This window comes from Rattus rattus, chromosome 2, assembly GCF_011064425.1.
Source record: "Rattus rattus isolate New Zealand chromosome 2, Rrattus_CSIRO_v1, whole genome shotgun sequence".
NCBI classification, from domain to species: domain Eukaryota; kingdom Metazoa; phylum Chordata; class Mammalia; order Rodentia; family Muridae; genus Rattus; species Rattus rattus.
This window is the reverse complement of record NC_046155.1, coordinates 203,436,155-203,455,492: the sequence shown is the minus strand read 5'-3', so window position 1 is coordinate 203,455,492 and position 19,338 is coordinate 203,436,155. Positions and strand designations below refer to the sequence as shown.

Genomic DNA, 19,338 nt, shown 5'->3' with positions numbered 1-19,338 from the left:
TGAACGAAATGGATTTAACAGATATTTATAGAACATTTCATCCTAAAACAAAAGAATATACTTTCTTCTCAACACCTCATGGTACCTTCTTCAATATTGACCATATAATCAGTCACAAAACAGGCCTCAATAGATACAAGATGATTGAAATAATCCCATGTGTCCTATCAGATCACCACAGAGTAAGGACGGTCTTCAATAATACCAAAAACCACAGAAAGCCCACATACAAATGGAAGCTGAACAACACTCTACTCAGTGATAACTTGGTGAAGGAAGAAATAAAGAAATTAAGGCTTTTTAGAATTTAATGAAAAAGAAAGCACAACATACCCAAACTTATGGGACACAGTGAAAGTACCGCTAAGAGGAAAGCTCATAGCTCTGAGTGCCTCCAAGAAGAAACTAGAGAGATCATACACTAACAGCACACCTAAAAGCTCTAGAACAAAAAGATGCAAAGATACTCAGGAGGAGTAGAAGACAGGAAATATTCAAACTCTGGCCTGAAATCAACCAAGTAGAAACAAAAAAGACTTTACAAAGAATCCACAAAACCAGGAGCTGGTTTTTGAGAAAATCAACAAGATAGATAAACCCTTAGCCATGCTACCAAAGGGCACAGAGAATGTATACAAATTAACAAAATCAGAAATAAAAAGGGAGACATAACAACAGAATCTGAAGAAATTAAAAAAATCATCAGATCCTACTACAAAACCTATACTTAACAAAAATGGAAAAATCTGTAGGAAATGGACAGTCTTCTAGACAAATACCAGGCACCAAAGTTAAATCAGGATCAGACGAACCATCTAAACAATCCCAAAACTCCTAAAGAAATAGAAGTAGTTATTAAAAGTGTCCCAACCAAAAAGAGCCCAGGACTAGTGGGTTTAGTGCAGAATTCTATCAGAACTTCATAGAAGCCCTCATACCAATATTGTCCATACCATTCCACAAAATACAAACAGGTGGAGCACTACCCAATTTCTTCTATGAATCCACAATTATGCTTATACCTGAACCACACAAAGACACAACAAAGAAAAAGAACTTCAGACCAATTTCCCTTATGACTATTGACACCAAAATACTCAATAAAATTCTTGCAAACCAAATCTAAGAATACATCAAAAATGATCATCCATCATGATCAAGTAGGCTTCATCCCAGGGATGCAGGGATGGTTCAATATATGGAAATCCATCAACATAATCCACTATATGAACAAACTCAAAGATAAAAACCACATGATCATTTCATTAGATGCTGAGAAAGCATTTGACAAAATTCAACACCCCTTCATGATAAAAGTCCTGGAAAGATCAGGAATTCAAGGCCCATACCTAAACATAGTAAAAGCAATATACAGCAAATCAGTAGCTAACATCAAATTAAATGGAGAGAAACTTAAAGCAATCCCACTAAAATCAGGGACTAGGCATGGCTGCCCACTCTCTCCCTACTTACACAATATAGTACTTGAAGTCCTAGCCAGAGCAGTCAGATGAAAGGAGGTCCAGGAGATACAAATGGGAAGGGAAGAAGTCAAAATATCACTATTTGCAGATGATATGATAGTATAGTTCTTTGACCCCAAAAGTTCTACCAGAGAAGTACTAAACCTGATAAACAACTTCAGCAAAGTGGTTGGGTATAAAATTAACTCAAACAAATCAGTAGCTTTCCTCTACTCAAAGGATAAACAGGCTGAGAAAGAAATTAGGGAAACGACACCCTTCACAATAGTTCCAAATAATATAAAATATCTTGATATGACTTTAACCAAGCAAGTGAAAGATCTATATGACAAGAACTTCAAGTCTCTGAAGAAAGAAATTAAAGAAGATCTCAGAAGATGGAAAGACCTCCCATGCTCATGGATTGACAGGATTAGTATGGTAAAAATGGCCATTTTGCCAAAAGCAATCTACAGATTAATGCAATCCACATCAAAATCCTAGCTCAGTTCTTCATAGACTAATTTGCAAAGTCACTTGGAATAACAAAAAACCCAGGATAGCAAAAACTATCCTCAACAATAAAAGAACTTCTCGGGGCATCACCATCCCTGAACTCAAGCAGTATTACAGAGCAATAGTGATAAAAACTGTATGGTATTGGTACAGAGACAGGCAGATATATCAGTGGAATAGAATTGAAGACCCAGAAATGAACCCACATACCTATGGTCACTTGATCTTTGATAAAGGAGCTAAAACCATCCAATGGAAAAGAAGATAGCATTTTCAATAAATGGTACTGGTTCAACTGGAGGTCAGCATGTAGAAGAATGCAAATGGACACATTCTTATCTCCCTATACAAAGCTTAAGTCCAAGTGGATCAAAGGCCTCCACATCAAACCTGATAAACTCAAACTAATAGAAGAAAAAGTGGGGAAGAGTCTCAAACACATGGGCCCTGGAGAAAATTTCCTGAACAAAACACCAATGGTTTATGCTCTAAGATCACGAATTGACAAATGGGACCTCATAAAACTGCAAAGCTTCTATAAGGCAAAGGACACTGTTGTTAGGACAAAACAGCAACCAACAGATTGGGAAAAGATCTTTACCAATCCTACATCTGATAGAGGGCTAACATCCAAAATATCCAAAGAACTCAAGAAGTTAGACTGCAGAGAGCCAACTAACCTTATTAAAAATGGGGTACAGAGCTAAACAAAGAATTCTCAGCTGAGGAAAGTCGAATCATGCCACACCCACTCCAGTAGAGTCCGTGTGACATAAAGTTCTTGTGCTTCGTTTCTATCCAGAACAGAGGCATGTGCCTAGATTGGCTTGGCCTCCCAGAGGTCCTGGCAGTCTCCCTACAAATACATGATGACTAGGGTCTATGCTTGTGGTTTAGGTACCTTCTGTGTTTTAGCCTTGGTGATCTTAGCAATTTTAAGCCTGTCAACAATATCTGATTTTAAAAATAAAGCAGTGTGGGAAGATGGTCATGTACCTTTAGATGTCTCAAAAACTGAAAATTCAGAGACGGAAACGTCTCACAGCACCATGATCCTGATAAACTCAACGGCTGTGATGAATTCAACTGCTGTACCCATTAGCTCCCAGTAAATAGGAGAGAAATTAATTGCAGTTACTAACAACATGACTGTTCCAGAAAAGCCTTCCCCCTTTTGGATAAGTTTTGTTTAGCATGAATCAAAACAGTAATGTTTCTTTTAGAAAGATCATAGACAAGTTCCAACAAGTTGAACAAACTCATCAAGAGTTAACTATGGTTACAAAAGTTTTCTTACTAATCTGAGGGGCCATAAATATAGAGTTTAAATTTTATTATGACAAACATAAATGATGAATACATACCTGGTGCCCACAAATCTGGCAGTATAACTGCAGTTTTTTAAACTATTGTTTGCAGTTGAGAACTGTTTCCTAGACTGTATGTTTGGCTTTCCTCTTTGCTAGGGACATTGGTGGGGTGATGAATAAAAGCTGGATGACTGCCAATTATGATGTACCTGTTTTAACTGCTTAAATATGTGCCAAAAAGTAAAGTTTTTTGCAACAGCACACACCTCGAGTTTGTGTCTGTCCGTCGCGCCAAATCTGTTCTCTACCTGAAATCCAAGCCTTGGTCCCTCTGCTGACACACTCCCCTGGGTGGTCTGCGACAGAATCATACTGAGAAGTACCTAAAGAAATGTTCAACATCCTTAGTCTTGAGGGAAGTGCAAATCGAAACAACCCTGATACCTCATACCAGTCAGAAGGGCTAAGATCAAAATTTCAGGTGACAACAGATGCTGGCAAGGATGTGGAGAAAGAGGAATATTCTTCCATTGTTGGTGGGATTGCAAACCGTTACAACCGCTCTGTAAATCAATTTTGAGGTTCATCGAAAAATTGGAAATTGTACTACCATTTGCACTACCTGTTGACCTAGCTATACCTCTCTTGGGCATATACCCAAAAGATGCTCCAACATACAACAAAGACACTTGTTCCACTATGTTCATAGCAGCCTTACTTATAAATAATAGCCAGAAGCTGGAAAAAACCCAGATGCCCTTCAAGAGAGAAGTGAATACAGAAAAAAAAAGCCATCATTTAGATAGCAGAACCAAATAGGTAAAATTAATAATAATATAATCCATTTAACTTTTTAATTTAAAGTATTTTCACTGAAGTAATGAATATAAGAAATTTCATGTGAGATACTTTCCTTTTTCTTTTCATAGTATGTCTTTGAACTCTGTTATTACATTTAGAACATATATCTGGTGACCACGGACATTTCAAATCTTCAAAATTTGCATGTAATTAATTGTAGTCAGTCCATATATTCAGTAATATATGGGGAATATTAATTTGATGCATAATGGACAAAACACGTAAAAGTAGAGATGCTTTTAAGTAGTGATGTTTTGTTGTTAACATGTGTGGGGAGATGAACACCCAGTGCCTCGCTTAGATATCATCAAAGCAGATACTCTAAGGCCCTGAGTATATAAGATCTCCTCCAACTCTTACAATTTGCTCTACAAAGTCAAAAGAGTGAGTTTAAAATGAACTAGTGATGTAGTTTTTATATACAGGGCCACCGATATTATTTAGGCACTTAAATATCATTTGTGATCAAAGATACAGATTTGTCTAGATAGATTTATTCTTACTGTAAATGTATGTATTGTTGTTGACTCCCAAACTGTAAATAATTTGCATGCAAGAATATTTTTCGAGCACGAAGGTCATTCTTGACCAGTTTCCATTTTAAGTAGGTAGTACTTAGAAATGATGATTTTGTTAGTTATTTATGAATTCATAACATTGATCTAACATTTACTATAGCCCCTGTCACTATTGGTCATGGCAGAATAGTGATTATTGACCTTGTGTGATATTTTTTCCAAAATCAAATCCCGTGAAAAGTATTTTAAAATCCCATTGATCATGTTGCAGACATTATTACCCAAGATGTACATAGGTGCATGTAATTTATTAGAACTTAAAATGACACTTTCTGCTGTTTCCATGTGAAATGATCTAATGCTTAATCCATTGACTTCTCTGCTGGCAGGCAGACTTGTAAAGAAATTATATACTGTGCCTCAGGTATGTCAGTTTTTCAGTCCTGGCCTTAATTGATTATGTGATTATTAGCTGTTTCCAGACCCAAGGGAACACGCAGAGTTTTGTCGTAGACTTTTTATATCTGTGTATCATAAAAGCTCACAGTCATAGTGTGCTCATGAAGCTCATTGAGCTTCTTCACTGGGACCACAAGTGTTGCCTTATCACTGTATCTAATACAATGTATTCCAATTTGTCTACCTCTAGGACATGTCTGACACGTTCTATCTAATTACAGTTCTATCTAATACATTTGTCTGATTGCTTAAGATACATGGAGTAATGAATTTAAAATGTTAAGGCAGGGGCTTTTTATGTACCTAGTTTGTAAATTCCACTGTATGAAAACAGTAAGCATTTGGTGAATGTACAGTAAATATAAAGTGTCTGTCCTAGCAGTCCTGCTTAGCACTTCACTGCATCTGTTTTATCATCTCTCAGACGGGCTTGTGTGTTTCCTCTCTCATCTGATAGGTGCCATGATGCTACAACTTTTGGAAAGGGTAATTGAATTAGAAAATTGGACAGAAGGAAAAGGCCTCATTGTCCATGGGGCGAAAAATACTTTTTGCTCAGGATCTGATCTGAATGCGGTGAAGGCACTCTCCACTCCAGAGGTAAGAGTGTGAGCTGTGTTCCACGGCTGCTCTCATCACACATAGTTGAGAACGTCATGGTTTACCTATGTGGTTATTGTTATAACGCTTCAAACATTAGATTCGTTTGATTTGGGTTATTTTGTCTTCTGAGAAAGTATAAAGATTTATAAGGGGAATAATAAGGGGAATTTGTAAAGAAAACTAGGAAATGATAGGGTCTTCCCTACTGGGTATCTATAAAAGACATTCAGGTTGGCACGCTGAGATGACTCATCTCTGCGGTCCAAGTGGAGTACTGTTGGATGTGCCTGTGTTTTGTTTGGAGAATGAGTGTCTCTTGCTTTCAGTATTGCTCTTTCTCTCCAGCAGTGCCTCCTGCTCCTCTTCTTTTGTAATTTGATTGAATATTTTTAAAGAAAAATTTAAATTTTAGAAATTTTGGGATTGTGAAAAAGGTGCAAGAATAGTACTGAGTCTCCAATACTGTACCCTCTGCCATTAGTTTTAGCGCATTACTTCATTGTAAAGAATCGTCAACAACTTATGTACCAACATTGGTATTTTACTGTTAATGAAAATCAGCTCTATGATCCAGTCTGTAGACGCTGAATTGGTGAGCCGCATTGAAGCACAGAGTAGAATGGTGGTGTCGCCAGGTACTAAGGGTAGATATGAGATATTTAGTTTCCATTGCATATGGCAAATTAGTGCTGTAGCATAGTGTCTATAACGAGTACATCCATCGATGTTCTTACAGACACACCCTACACTGATAGTAAAATGGAGGGGAGAAAGTACTTGAATTGGTGGGTATACCTACAGCCCAAATGGGTGTTGAAAGTTGAATTGGTGATATCTACTAACTAAGTGGTGCACATCAGATATCTATTTTTTTATTTACATGTCCGAGTGGTATAAAAGAGAAGAGAGAAAAGAAATTCTGTAAATTATTGGTATGGCTCATTCTGTTGTGTTCATCTCTCCTTTGGAATCTGATTCAGGTCATCGTGATTCCTTAGGTCTCTCATCTGTGAAAGTTCCTCAAACTCTGTGTGTATGCATGTGTGCATGAGCATGCATATGTGTACAATCTTATTCTGTAGCTCAGACTATCCTGGAACTCTTGATGTAGCTTATGTATCTTTGACTGGATTCAAAGTCTCTGAAATCCTCCTGTCTCAGTCTTCTGGGAGCTGGGATTATAGACATGAGCCATTACATCCAACTCTTTTTTAGGTAATATTCAGAGTTAAAATAATATTTGTAGAGTATAGAATATTTTTGTCACATAATTTTAAAATTGTCAAGTAGAAATGGTATATATCAAATTTCTGAAACTTTTTTTCAGATTGACTGTATTCTTTTGCACTCGAGAAGTAACGATAAGTTTTTGTAAATATGAAGCTTAAAGTCTTTGAGTTGAGGAGCTCACACAGTTAGCAAAATCATCTAACACTTGCAGCTGAGACCCATGAGACTCTTACTGTGATCTCACAATGTAATTGGTTTCTCTCAGTGATGTTCTTCCATATCCTGCATACTGACACCTTGTGTTACAGATGTATCCGTGGTGTCTGTATGTTTGGTGACTATGATTTCTGGGAATGCTGAAATATATGATGATTTAGTAAGTGGATTACCATTGTCCTCTAAATATAAAATGGTTTAAAAAATTATTAAATGAATTACTTGCCTTTTAAAGATCTTTATGTTGATATTTTGCCATTGCAATTTTTCAACTAAAATTTTTGAAGAAAATTTCCAGATGCCCACAGAAACAGAAAATCCAGTGAACCCTTCCTATACCCATGATTGCCATCACTGGTAATGTTCTGTCCCTATGCTCTTTCCTTGGCTCTTGCCTTGTATTGTCACCGATCACTTAATCTGGTTTCATTTGGACTCTTCTGTGTAATGATGAGGAAAAGAGCTGCAGTTGCCCCTATTACACAGTTGTTCCTTATTCGAAGCAATGGAAGCCAGGATATGGAGTCTGGCAACACGAGGGTTAGCCTTGAAGAGTTCTGGAAAGGAGTAGGGCAAACCTTGGGGAAAAGATGTACATTTATTCATTTGTAAGATCGGTTTTATGCTGTCGATGCTCTAGAGACCGTGAGATATCTCTTTAGAGATCTGTAATTGTCATGCTTGGTTGTCAACTTGATGGGGTTTAGAGTCACCTTGGAAATAAACCTTTGGACATTCTTGTGAGGAATTATGTCAGTTGAGTTGAGACAGGAAGAGCACCATAAGTGTGGGTGACACTTTGCACAGGCTGGGGTCCTGGTCTGAGTGAAGAGCAAGGAAGCTGAGACTATCCGCTCACCTCTGCCTCCTGACTCATGCCATATTCCCTGCTGCCGTACCTTCCTTGCCTCTATTTCTGTTTGCCTCACACTATTACACCAAATCCCCTTCCTCAAACTTCTGTCTTTAGAACTCTTGCCACATCAACGAGAAGAATAATTCGGGTTGCAGTCTGATTCACCATCCTTCTCTCAAAATCTGGGAAAACTCACAGCACCATTAATACTTCAGCCTCAGAGATTGGAAATGAAAACTTTGATTTTCAAAAAGTTTGGCCACGTTCCTTTTTTAAAAAATCTGAATTTTAAAAGTACCTTTTACATAATGTAATCTTATTTCTTGTTTATTTTTATTTTAAGAATGGAGTGGCCCTGTCTATGTTCATGCAAAACACCTTAACAAGATTTATGAGGTAATGTATCTTTCTTTTAAAAATAGGATTTTTAACAGGCTGGGATTTGTAATTCATTATTGCATTGTTTGGACATTTAAAAAGTTAGCTGAGCTTCATATTGTGGCTGTGGTGATGATGGACTATTGCTATGCCATAGAGAACAGTCGGTAGAGTGAAATGGTAGTAACTGTGAATGGTTTTGTAAATAACAAGGCGAAGGTGAAAACAGTCTGAGAAAGAGTGCCCATATAACTGGCTACCAGCAGGAACAGCTTTGGGGAAAGGCTAGTTCTGATGCCAGGGGAGGGACAGAGTGCTGATCAGGAGGTGACATGCAGACTCCCCAAGGATGGAGACAGTGGAGAGGAGCAGACTGCATCCACAGACAGAAGCACTGAATAGGCAAACACTTTGAAAGCTTTCTAAAAATGAGTTTATTTTGCATCTAGATAAAGGCAAGGGAGAAAAAAAATATGTGCATTTGAGGTTACAAATGCAGTATGCTCTGAATCTCTTTCTGATTCGTCTTTAAGATTTATTTTATGGATGTAAGTCCATTGTCGCTGTCTTCAGACACCAGAAGAGGGCATCAGATACCGTGACAGATGGTTGTGAACCACCGTGTGGTTGCTGGGAATTGAACTCAGGACCTCTGGAAGAACAGCCAGTCCAGTGTCTTAACTGCTGCTTATCTCCAGCACTCTTTCTGATATTTTTATTCTTAATATAAGCAATAGATTATGAAAATAAGAAAATTCATACTTGAGAATTCAACATTTCTATATTCTTAGTACTCACTTGAGAGTCAAGAAAAAAAATAGAATAATAACATTACTGTTTTAAATATCATTGCCTCAACTCCTATTTACTCCCACCACACTGGAATTTACTTTTTTTTCTAGTTTAAAACTCTCTTTAAAAGCTTATTTTATATGTATAGTGTTTTGCCTGGGTGTCTAGAACCCTCAGAGACCAGAGGAAGGCATCAGGTCCACTGGACCAGGGGTTAGGAATAAGTATTGGCTGCCATGTTGGGTGCTGGACATTGAACCTGGGTCCTCTGCAGGAAAACAGCACTCTAAGCCACTAAGCTTACAGTCATCAACCCTCTCTTCAACATAGGCTTATTTTCATTCTTTTAATGTCTGTCTGTCTGTCTGTCTATCAGCAGAGTATTATTTAGCCCAGTTTGATCACAAATTTAGTATAAGTTGAGGCTGGCCTCCAACTTCTGATTCCCTTGCTCTTATCTGTAAGTGCCTGGATTACAGGCAACACCACATCTAGCTAAAAGTTATTCTTACTTAAGGAATCTTTTCCATGTGGGAGCAGGGCATATTAAGAAAATGTTTAGTCAGGTTAGACCAATAGCTTTCCACTTTGGTTAGAATCTATAAAAAGTGCATACTTTGAAAACACTTTCCATCTACCCAATAGTATTCTCATACTGTTGTGACATGATTTATTTTTATTTCATTATTATTATTTTTTAATTTTTTTCATTATTATTTTTTAAGACAAGGTGTTAACTCTATAGCCCTGATTATGCAGAAACTCACTAGACCAGGCTGATCCTGTGCCCTTAGAAATCCATTTGTCTCTGCCTCTCAAGTACTGGGGTTGAAAGCATTTACCAATGCGCTCCCCGCCCCCTTTCTGACGTCTTCCTCTGGTCTCCGAAGGCTCTAGACATATAAAGAGAGTACATAATAGAGACACCCAGGCCAGACACTCATACATATAAAATAATCTTTAAAAAGGAATTTAACCTAGCGGGGAAAAACAACATAAATTCCAGTGTGGTGGAAGCAAACTGGAATTAAGGCAAGATATTTATATATCTATATATCTCTCTATATGGTTCTTTATGAAAATAAAAAGTAACATTTATTTTAGACAATAAGTAATGCTAATATTATAGGAGCAGCCTATGGTCATTGAGTCTTTTCATGGAAATCTTAAATTCTTGGTTTTTGTAGCTCTGTTTTAGAGCAGCTTATCCCATCAGATATGACCATAATAACATCACCCTACTATAGGGCCATAAAATGGAGCAAACAGTTTCACAGTGACTGTGCCGATAGCTGCTGAGGTAAAGGCTGTCTCCTAGGCTCCTTATTTCGAAGACAGTTCCAGTTGCTTTGCTGTACCCAGGCAGTGGTCTTGGCAGGCACTTTGCTGACCTGCTGTAGCCCTAGCATGAGCTAGCTTTTGTCATCATACCACTGTTGTTCTGCCCTTGATGGTTCCTGTTGTTAACATTGCAGAATGTTGAAGATTGTAGGATGATGTATGTAAATGTATACTGACGTTAGAATTCTTCACATCTCTTTTTCCTTCACTATACAGACTACCATTAATAAGCGTTGCTCTGGTTCAAGGCTGGGCAATGGGTGGAGGAGCAGAACTTACTACAGCATGTGATTTCAGGTAAGATAAAAGTTACATTGCTGTAGGCATAAACATAATTAGCACCTGCTTGGATTTAGTTTTACCATATTTCAGTTTTTATAAATTCTTAAACAAGTGAATTAATGAATGTTTTCTTTGTACCAGTCATTAAAGTAGATCAGTTTTAGGTTAGTACAGCTGCTAATACTGTACTAACCTAAATTCATTGCTAGTACAATGAATTTTTTTTTAAAGAACAACAAAACAGAGTGACTATTAATAAATTAAATCTATATTAGCAAAGATTCTCAGAAGGAAAGTCATGGAAGTCATAAGAAGGGAATACATGAAACTGTAAACCCAAGAGAATTATTCAGAAGGAGTTGGTAACTGAAGGACACAGAGGAGAAGAGACGCAACAGCGAACAGTGCCACAGTTCTTTCTCATCGCGAGGTTCCTGAGGTCCATGTTTTCACTCTCTGTGATTCACAGCCATTTTACAGATGGAGGACAGAGTTGCAGGGGACTCTGGGAGCTGATAACTCTTCCTTGGATGATTCTCAGCTTTCAGTAGCGATGTAGGCATAGAGGCCATAGAAGCTGATGGTTTGCACAGGCTTTTTAGTGCTGTCCCAAAGACTGTGGGAACAATTCTGAGGAAACCTCTGTATTCTTTTATGTGCTTGCCCTGAGATCCGTAGAAATGGAAGGAGACAGTAGTATCACATTGAACTATCTGTTTCACATGGACAGCTTTGTGAAGTCCCCAGAGCTTGAAGTCATAGCAAAGAGTTGTGTCTGTAAGAAAGTTAGATGCTTTATTTTTAAAGATGCATTTGATACTTTTCCTGTTCAAAAATGACTTGTGTATTATAAGGAGCAAAGATGAGAGGACAGCAAGGAACCTGAGCCTGGCACCAGATAGACTGTCCGTCTTTCTGTCTGCTGCTTCTACCTGTCTTATGGAGGCAGCAACTGTTTTAACTCCTTGTGTTTCCTTTAAATGTATTTAATGAGGTCATGAATATATGTATGCATATATGTATATACTCATGTATATTTAGCGTAATGCTATATCAGTGGCTTTTCCATCCGTGCCCCAGTTCCTGAATAACAACTCAGAGACTTATTATTTATTAATTCCATGCCTAAGACATGGCTATGCCTGTTCTCAGAAGCTTATAATACATTTACTCAGTTACATTATTCTATGTCTGCTGCATGGCTAGTTACCTTGGCTCAGGTTTATTCTACAACTTTCTCTGATCTAGGCAGGGATCACGCATGCTCTTCTCTTTCTCAGAGTTCCTTTCTGCTGCAGGTCCCACCTTCCTATCCTGCCTTTTGCTATAAGTCTTAGGCTTTTTATCTTAACAAATCAGAAGATTCCTTAGCCAGGCAGGTAAGGAAACAGACACATCTTCACACAGTGTACAAAAATATCTCTTCAACATAATGCTTACCCTTAATGTACACAAAATATTAAAGTGGTCTTAAAGTTTGCCACTGTAGTTTTTAGTAGAGAAATCAGTACATAATTATCAGTCATGCTTGAGGCTGCTTTCTTCGTTTGACTTACTTTCACCCACAATCCTGGCTTCATTTTATGTTTTCAGAAATACTTTATAGCAATATGCGTACATATTTCTCTTATATAATGATTTGATATAACTTTAAACAATACATTTTCAGATTCTAAAATCCTCCCCACAGAATACACATTTTTAAAAATCACCTTTTAAAAGGATTTATTTATCTTTTTTATAAAAATATTTTTCTTGTTTGTATGTGTACTCATAGAAGCCAGAAGAAGGCATCAGATCCCCTGGAACTGGAGCTGAGAGGGTTTTGAACTGGGATGTGGGTGCTGGGAATCAAACTCTGGTTCCTGACAAGAAGAATGATTGCTCTTAACTGCTGAGTCATCTCTCCAGCTCCTAAAACCACTTTGTCTAAATGCGTTTAATTCCTTGTCTACACATTGTGTAGACTGTATGTTTTAAAATGTTGGCATATACACTAAGAGAGATTTCAGTCAATTTTCGACCCAGTTTCTAAAGCTAAGGACATGACGATTCTGCTCTGGTAAATGGTATTCTGGATGTTTCAGTAGGTTACGTTGATTAGAGTTACAAAGGTTTTTATTTTTTTAAATAATCTTACATTGAGGTCTAAATTTTATTTGTGCAATATAAAGGAATTTTGATGACTGCATATACCCATGTAACTACTGCAGTTAAGATATAGAACACTTTTATTTCCCTTATGTGCTTGTCAATAATGCTATAATAAACATGGTATGCAGGTATCTCTACTGTATGTTGATTTCAAAAGGTCTATCCACTGGACTTAGAGCTGGATGGAATGGTAGATCTTTCTGTGCAGGCAAGTACATCTGATCTGGAATTCCTTCCACCTCATCCTCCTAAATGACTCGATTATAGGCTTTAACCTTTCTATACTTGCTTTGTCAAAGAACAGAAATTTTTAGTTTTTAATGTATGTTTTGGTTCTCATTTTAAAATATTTACAATTGTCTGAAAACTTTACTCAAGACTGAGTACTCAAATGCTAGGTAGGAGCCAGGGTACAATTACAAATCACGAAAGTCAAAGAGAAGTAATACTTGTAACTAATCTTTAGATATCATTGGTTTTTTTCTCTTAACATTTTAATCTTTTTCCTCTGGTATGGGTTTTGATCAAGAATCTGTTTTGCTTGATATAGATATAGCCATCCCTCAAACTTTTGTAGTTGACCCTTCTGTCCATATATATATATATATGTGCTATATAACTTGAGCATAGATTCTAGTAGATCACATGAATTAGGATCATGGTTTTTCCCTTTTTGGGTGGGTACTGAATTCATGGATATGTCAGCAGTCCACCTACCATTAAGCTAAATCCCCTGACATTTTGTTACTTTAATTTTGAGAGGTTCTCACCAAATCATTGTAGAAGTTGTTGATCCTACTTCTGCCCCAGGTTTCAGGAAAGTAGGATTAATGATCTGCATACCAGGCCGGGCTAGGGTGTAATCTTTTTATTCAGTATCGCAACCTCTGACTTTTGATTGGTGGATATGTACTGTTTTATATTCACTGTTGCTGTTGATATGATTTTATTTTAATCTACCATCTTAAAGATATACGTGAGTGTTTTGGCTATATGTATATATGTGTACCACATAGTGCTCTCAAGAGGGCAGAATAAGGTGTTAGATCCCCTGACACTGGAGTTACTGGACTGTGAGCCGCCGTGAGTCAATGCTGGGGTCTGAGCCTGGGTTTTCTCTAAAAGCAGAAACTGCTCTTAATCACTAAGCCCCGCCAATCTACAATCTTAGTATTGTTTTTCTAACGACTGGATTCTGTCTGTTCCTTTTTACTCTTTTCTTGCCTCATAGATTATATAGTTCCATTTACTTCTGTTGACTACACACACACACACATACACACACACACACACACACACACACATACACACACAGACACGCATGCGCACACACACGGGGGCGATGGAGGAGGGAGAGAGATCTCTTCTAGTTTGAATTAACAGTATGTATCTTAAAGTGGCCACAGACCTCACAAAATCCTAAACGAATTGAAGTAAGATATTGGGCTATCACACCATACGTTTGTTTCTTGTGTCCTGCCCTTTGGGTATTAACTTTATTTTGCTTTTATGCATGGTAATGCTACAATTGCTATATTTTTGCTTTAGTCAATCATCATTTAAATAAATATACGTAGTAAAAGTAAATTAGCAAGCCAAATTGTTTATATTTTCATCAGATGAATATTTGGGTTCAGTATGTTGGCTTACACTGATTGCCTACCTGACAGGATCTAGAGTATTTCAGAGATAAACCATTGCGCATATCCATGAGGAGTACCTAAGTTGGGTTCAGTGATGGGAAGATTTTTCCTTACCTTTTCATGGTACCGTTTCATGGCCTGGGGTCCTGGACCGTGTAACAAAGGGAATGCATGCAGAGCACCAGGGCTTAGAGCTTTCTGTTGCCTGAGTGTCTCTGCAGTATGCAGAGCAGCCCTCTCATTCCTGATGGTAGACCTTCCTTGTGCACCCTCAAAACAGCCGAAATAAACCTTCCTCCTCCTCCCTCCTCCTCCCTCCCTCCCTACCCCTCCCTCCCTCCGTCCCTCCTCCTCCCCTCCCTCCTCCCTCCCTCCTGTCCTCCCTTTCTTCCTTGTTAGACATTTTGACATCTCAATAAGAAGAATAACTATCACAGGTTCCACATCGTCACTCTATAGATTTTTGTCACATAGTTTTTTAAAGTCATAAATGAAGATGAAAGTTTCCCTAACAAGGGGTTCTTTTGGCATTAGATTTATTTATTTTGTTGAATGTTGTTCACTGGTTTAGAAGCTAAGTTGTGATAAGTCTAACGTCTTGGTATGTATATCCATGCATGTCAAACACAAATGTTTTAGTTCAGTTGTTGTTAAAAAATCAGAACCTAGGAACTCATGACTCGGTCAACAGTAGCCTCCTGGCAACATCACTGGAGCCCCCACTTAAGCATCCTGGTCACTTCCACACAGCGTTAACATGTGCTTTCCCATTTCAACTTCTTAACACATAGGATAACAGACATAAGCAAACTCATGAGTAAGAAAACGTTTGTTTTTCCTTTGATAATTAAGGACTTGCTTCAGTTAACAGTTACTTTTAACTCAGAAACTTTAAAATTGTTTTGATGTAGGAGACAGTTTATCAAGATTTCAACCTCTTTGAATACCAGTATAAGGGAATGGATTCATAGATGCAGTGGAAAAGAGAAAAGGTCATTTCATGTTATAGCACCCTCTGCTGTCCTGACTTCAGACTGCATTAGGGACCTCTTGATTTGTTCTTTGAGGAAGCAGTCACATGGCTTTATGGGTGATATGAGACTAAATAGGAAATGCTTTATGTATAAATTGATTAAATGCTTCCCTTATTTTACCCAGAGAGAAAAGTACATCAAGAGTATATATAATTCAAATATGTAATTATATAAACATAAAACATCTTTAAAGAGTTCTAAGCTATATGCAAACAGGCACTAATATACTTAATGTTCTTCCACAGGACCACACGATAAGAATTTTTAGATGCTCATTAATAAACATAAAAATCCTTTGATTTTATATCTGGTGTTCTTCTTCGAGTGTTTACTAGATCTTTGAATCATTTTTCATATTAATTTTCCTCTCCATAATTTGGAATACTTAGGATTTAGGATGAAAGAAAAAAGAGACTACTTAATCATTGATACACTGTGTCATTCTAGAGTTTTATGCATATTAGTATCTTACTGAATATTTGCCATGATACACATGATTATGTCTCTACTATCATCTATTCAGTAACATACCTGATGTGCTTTAAAACAGCTTTCCAGTGAAAGAATGGTCGCTTTTATGAAAATGATGCAGTAGTTAGTTCAACATCTTTTCAGCACCTCTATAAGCCAGGTATAGCCATCTACAAAACCTACATACCTTTTGGTTTCTAAAATTTTTTTCTAGTAGTATGTATTTGTTATTTGCTAAAGAATTTACCCACAGCTAATTACAGTATCCCTCCTCTCGTATCACAATTTTGCATTTTTGTTACAAATTACCTGTAGTCAAACTACAATCTAAAAATATTAAATATAAAGGCACGGCAGTACTTCCTCAGTTTCAAACTGCATGCTGTTCTGAGTGGCCTGGTGAAATCTCATGCCATTCTACTTTGTCTGTTTAGAGGTGAACTATTCTTTGAACTGTGCAGTTCTGACACCTGTCATTAGTAGCTATCTAGGTTATCAAAGCCCCTGTCATAGTTATCACATGGGCTTATACTCAATGCAATTTTTATTTTGCTTAATAATTGCTATAGATACTGATACTGGGAATCTTATTTCAGTATACAGTTAAAATTGATATTTTATTAGATCAACTTTCTTGTTGGTATGTATGTTTAGGGAAATTATATATAGGATTTACCTTCTGTAGAGAAAGGGGAGATAATAGAAACAATTTTTGTTTAAATGAAGAAAAAAATGATTCTTCCCCTAGAAGTGTGAAAACCACTATCCTGGACTTCTGAACCCTTTTAAATCCACATCCCAAGAGCAGCTGTAGTATTAAAAGTGAGAGGTCCTAGAAAGGGCTGCCTGCTTTATTACTAGCTCCAGTCACAAGGAAGTGCTACCAAAATACACGTCCTAGTAGTTGATGTTTTTCCCAGTGCCTTCCAGTTAATCTCTGTGATAGCGATTTATATGAATATCTGCAAACATCAAAAGCTTTCATAGCATTGTACTGCAAAGGCAAGTTCCCACTTAAAGTATGTATTTTGCCTCTTTTAATGTACTTAGCTTTCTCAGCCTTGATAATTGTTTGGAATCCATGTAGCTGATGTTTTCATCCCAGAGTTCTTCTCTTTCCAGGGAGAAACTACTTTGGCAGATGGAAATAACTTAGCCCTTTCCCAACCCCTCAGTCACCAGCTGCTAATAGATTTAATGTACGCAATTGTCAGAAACAGTCTGCTGAATCAAACAAGAGATTATGGCCTTTTAAAAAACAAAAAGGCTAAGTGAGGGCTAGGGAAATAACCCAGACAAATGAATACTAGCAAGTCATACTAGTTCTTAACAAATCTTACTTCAAGGAAGTATATAGTTGTGTGTTGTCTGCCCTGTTTCACTTAACCTTCATAATAACAACATGATAATATTTTTTTTAATATTTATGTTGTTACCTATATTTCCTAGTTTCCCTTAAGAAACCTGAAAGGCATAGATGTCTGGTTTTTTTTATTTCTTTCATAATCAGTTTCAATCTTCTACTTTAGCCCCATGTCTAGATAAACAAAACATTATTTTTCATTATTTGGGAAGGCAAAAGCGTATGTCTGTCTTATGGTCTCCAGTCATGTAATCATCAACGAAAGATTGCTCACTACCATACTGGGATTCACGGTGTACAGATAGTTGTTCTAATTTTCAATGACTTAAAAGATTATATAACACTAGACAAGGAAACAATTTAGAATTGCCACAGACACAGTGTTTTGTGTTAATCTGTTTAACAGTTCTACTAAATTATAGCAAAAGCTAACACACAAAGCTTATTATGTATGAGGCTACAAAACATACAACTTTAATATTTCTAAGCAAAAGGACATTATAACAGTATCACAGACTTTTAAAATAAAACATACAGTTCTTCTGATATTATTTATAAAGGAATTTGTTATATATGAACACATTTGATAACTAATGGACCCGTGACATGAGTAATGCTTTAGAGACAAGCAAACTCAGGCCAAGAGAGGGAAGTAACTTCTTAGGGTCTAAAGAAGGATACTCCTCTTTCACTGTGTATGTGTCCTGTTCCCTGGCTGCACTCTATGGGGTGCAGTGTGCAGCCAGAGTCTGTACTAGGAGGTCCAGCTTCAGAGTCTGCCTGTGGCTCCATGCACTGCACAGGAAAATTCTGCAGTCTTCTTGTTCAGTATCTATCCCACCTCTCATCACAGGTCACGATACCTCTCTTCATCAGTGAACACTTTCTTTTTTTTTTTTTTTTTGTTCTTTTTTTCGGAGCTGGGGACCGAACCCAGGGCCTTGCGCTTCCTAGGCAAGCGCTTTACCAACCCCCAGTGAACACTTTCAATACTGGTTTTCTTGTATACATTTTATAAAACATGTCCTGTTGAGTAGTTCTAAAATGTTCTAAGATATGTGTACTGACCCTGAAACTTAGGGTTAACTCATAAAAAGTAGTAGCATCACACAGAGCAGCCTTTCCTGAGATCAGCATTTGATCTGCATCCCTGTCTAAAGTACCAGCTAGGCTACAGAGATGACTCAGCAGGTACCTGGGTTCAATCTCTGGGTCCCACATGGCAGAAGGGGAAACCCACTTCCCTCATGTTGTCTTAAGACCCACATGATGTGCTGTGTGTGCCTATACACACACAGTAAGGGTCCACGCTCTGGGCACTGTTCCTGTACTTGCTCCACCCAAATAGCCGTAAGGAACGTCTGATGACTTTCACCTCTTCCTTGCTAGCCAGTGGCACATAGAACTTTTCTGTCTAAGGGAGTTTAATGGTTTTGCAAATGGAATATTATGTCTTTATAATTATGAGGGCTAATTCTTTATGGGCACATAGACTCTCCCTAGAAGTAAGCATTTCAGTTAATACGAGGTAGCTACATGTGAACTCTTGAATTACTGCATAATCCTGGGAGATGATGCAGCAGTTTCTATTTTGAGATATATCTTACTGATTCAATGATTTCCTCTTGAATTATATTTTCCAAGATTTGAAATTTTAAAGTTTAACTTTGTGAGGCTAATAAAGAATTTTGTAAAAGGTTTTCTGCTGTGTGCTATGTATCTGTCACTGTTGAGACAACTTTTGTTATTGACAGTGGATTTTCAAAATTATGTTTAATGCATACTAAAAGGTACATCAACACAAGCATACTAGCTATGGAATTTATAAAGACCATATGTCAGGTTATT

The 19,338-nt window shown here is 37.4% G+C and overlaps 1 protein-coding gene across 2 annotated transcripts in view; it reads left to right on the top strand.

Moving 5' to 3' along the window:
• The window catches only part of Echdc1 (ethylmalonyl-CoA decarboxylase 1), a 32,590-nt gene that overhangs the window by 10,233 nt on the left and 3,019 nt on the right, over window positions 1-19,338 (top strand). For both annotated transcript variants that reach the window (XM_032894836.1, XM_032894837.1), the window contains exons 3-5: window positions 5,585-5,727; window positions 8,376-8,428; window positions 10,760-10,840. In XM_032894836.1, coding sequence (XP_032750727.1) covers window positions 5,585-5,727; window positions 8,376-8,428; window positions 10,760-10,840 — 277 coding nt within the window. The remainder of the gene's footprint in view (window positions 1-5,584; window positions 5,728-8,375; window positions 8,429-10,759; window positions 10,841-19,338) is intronic.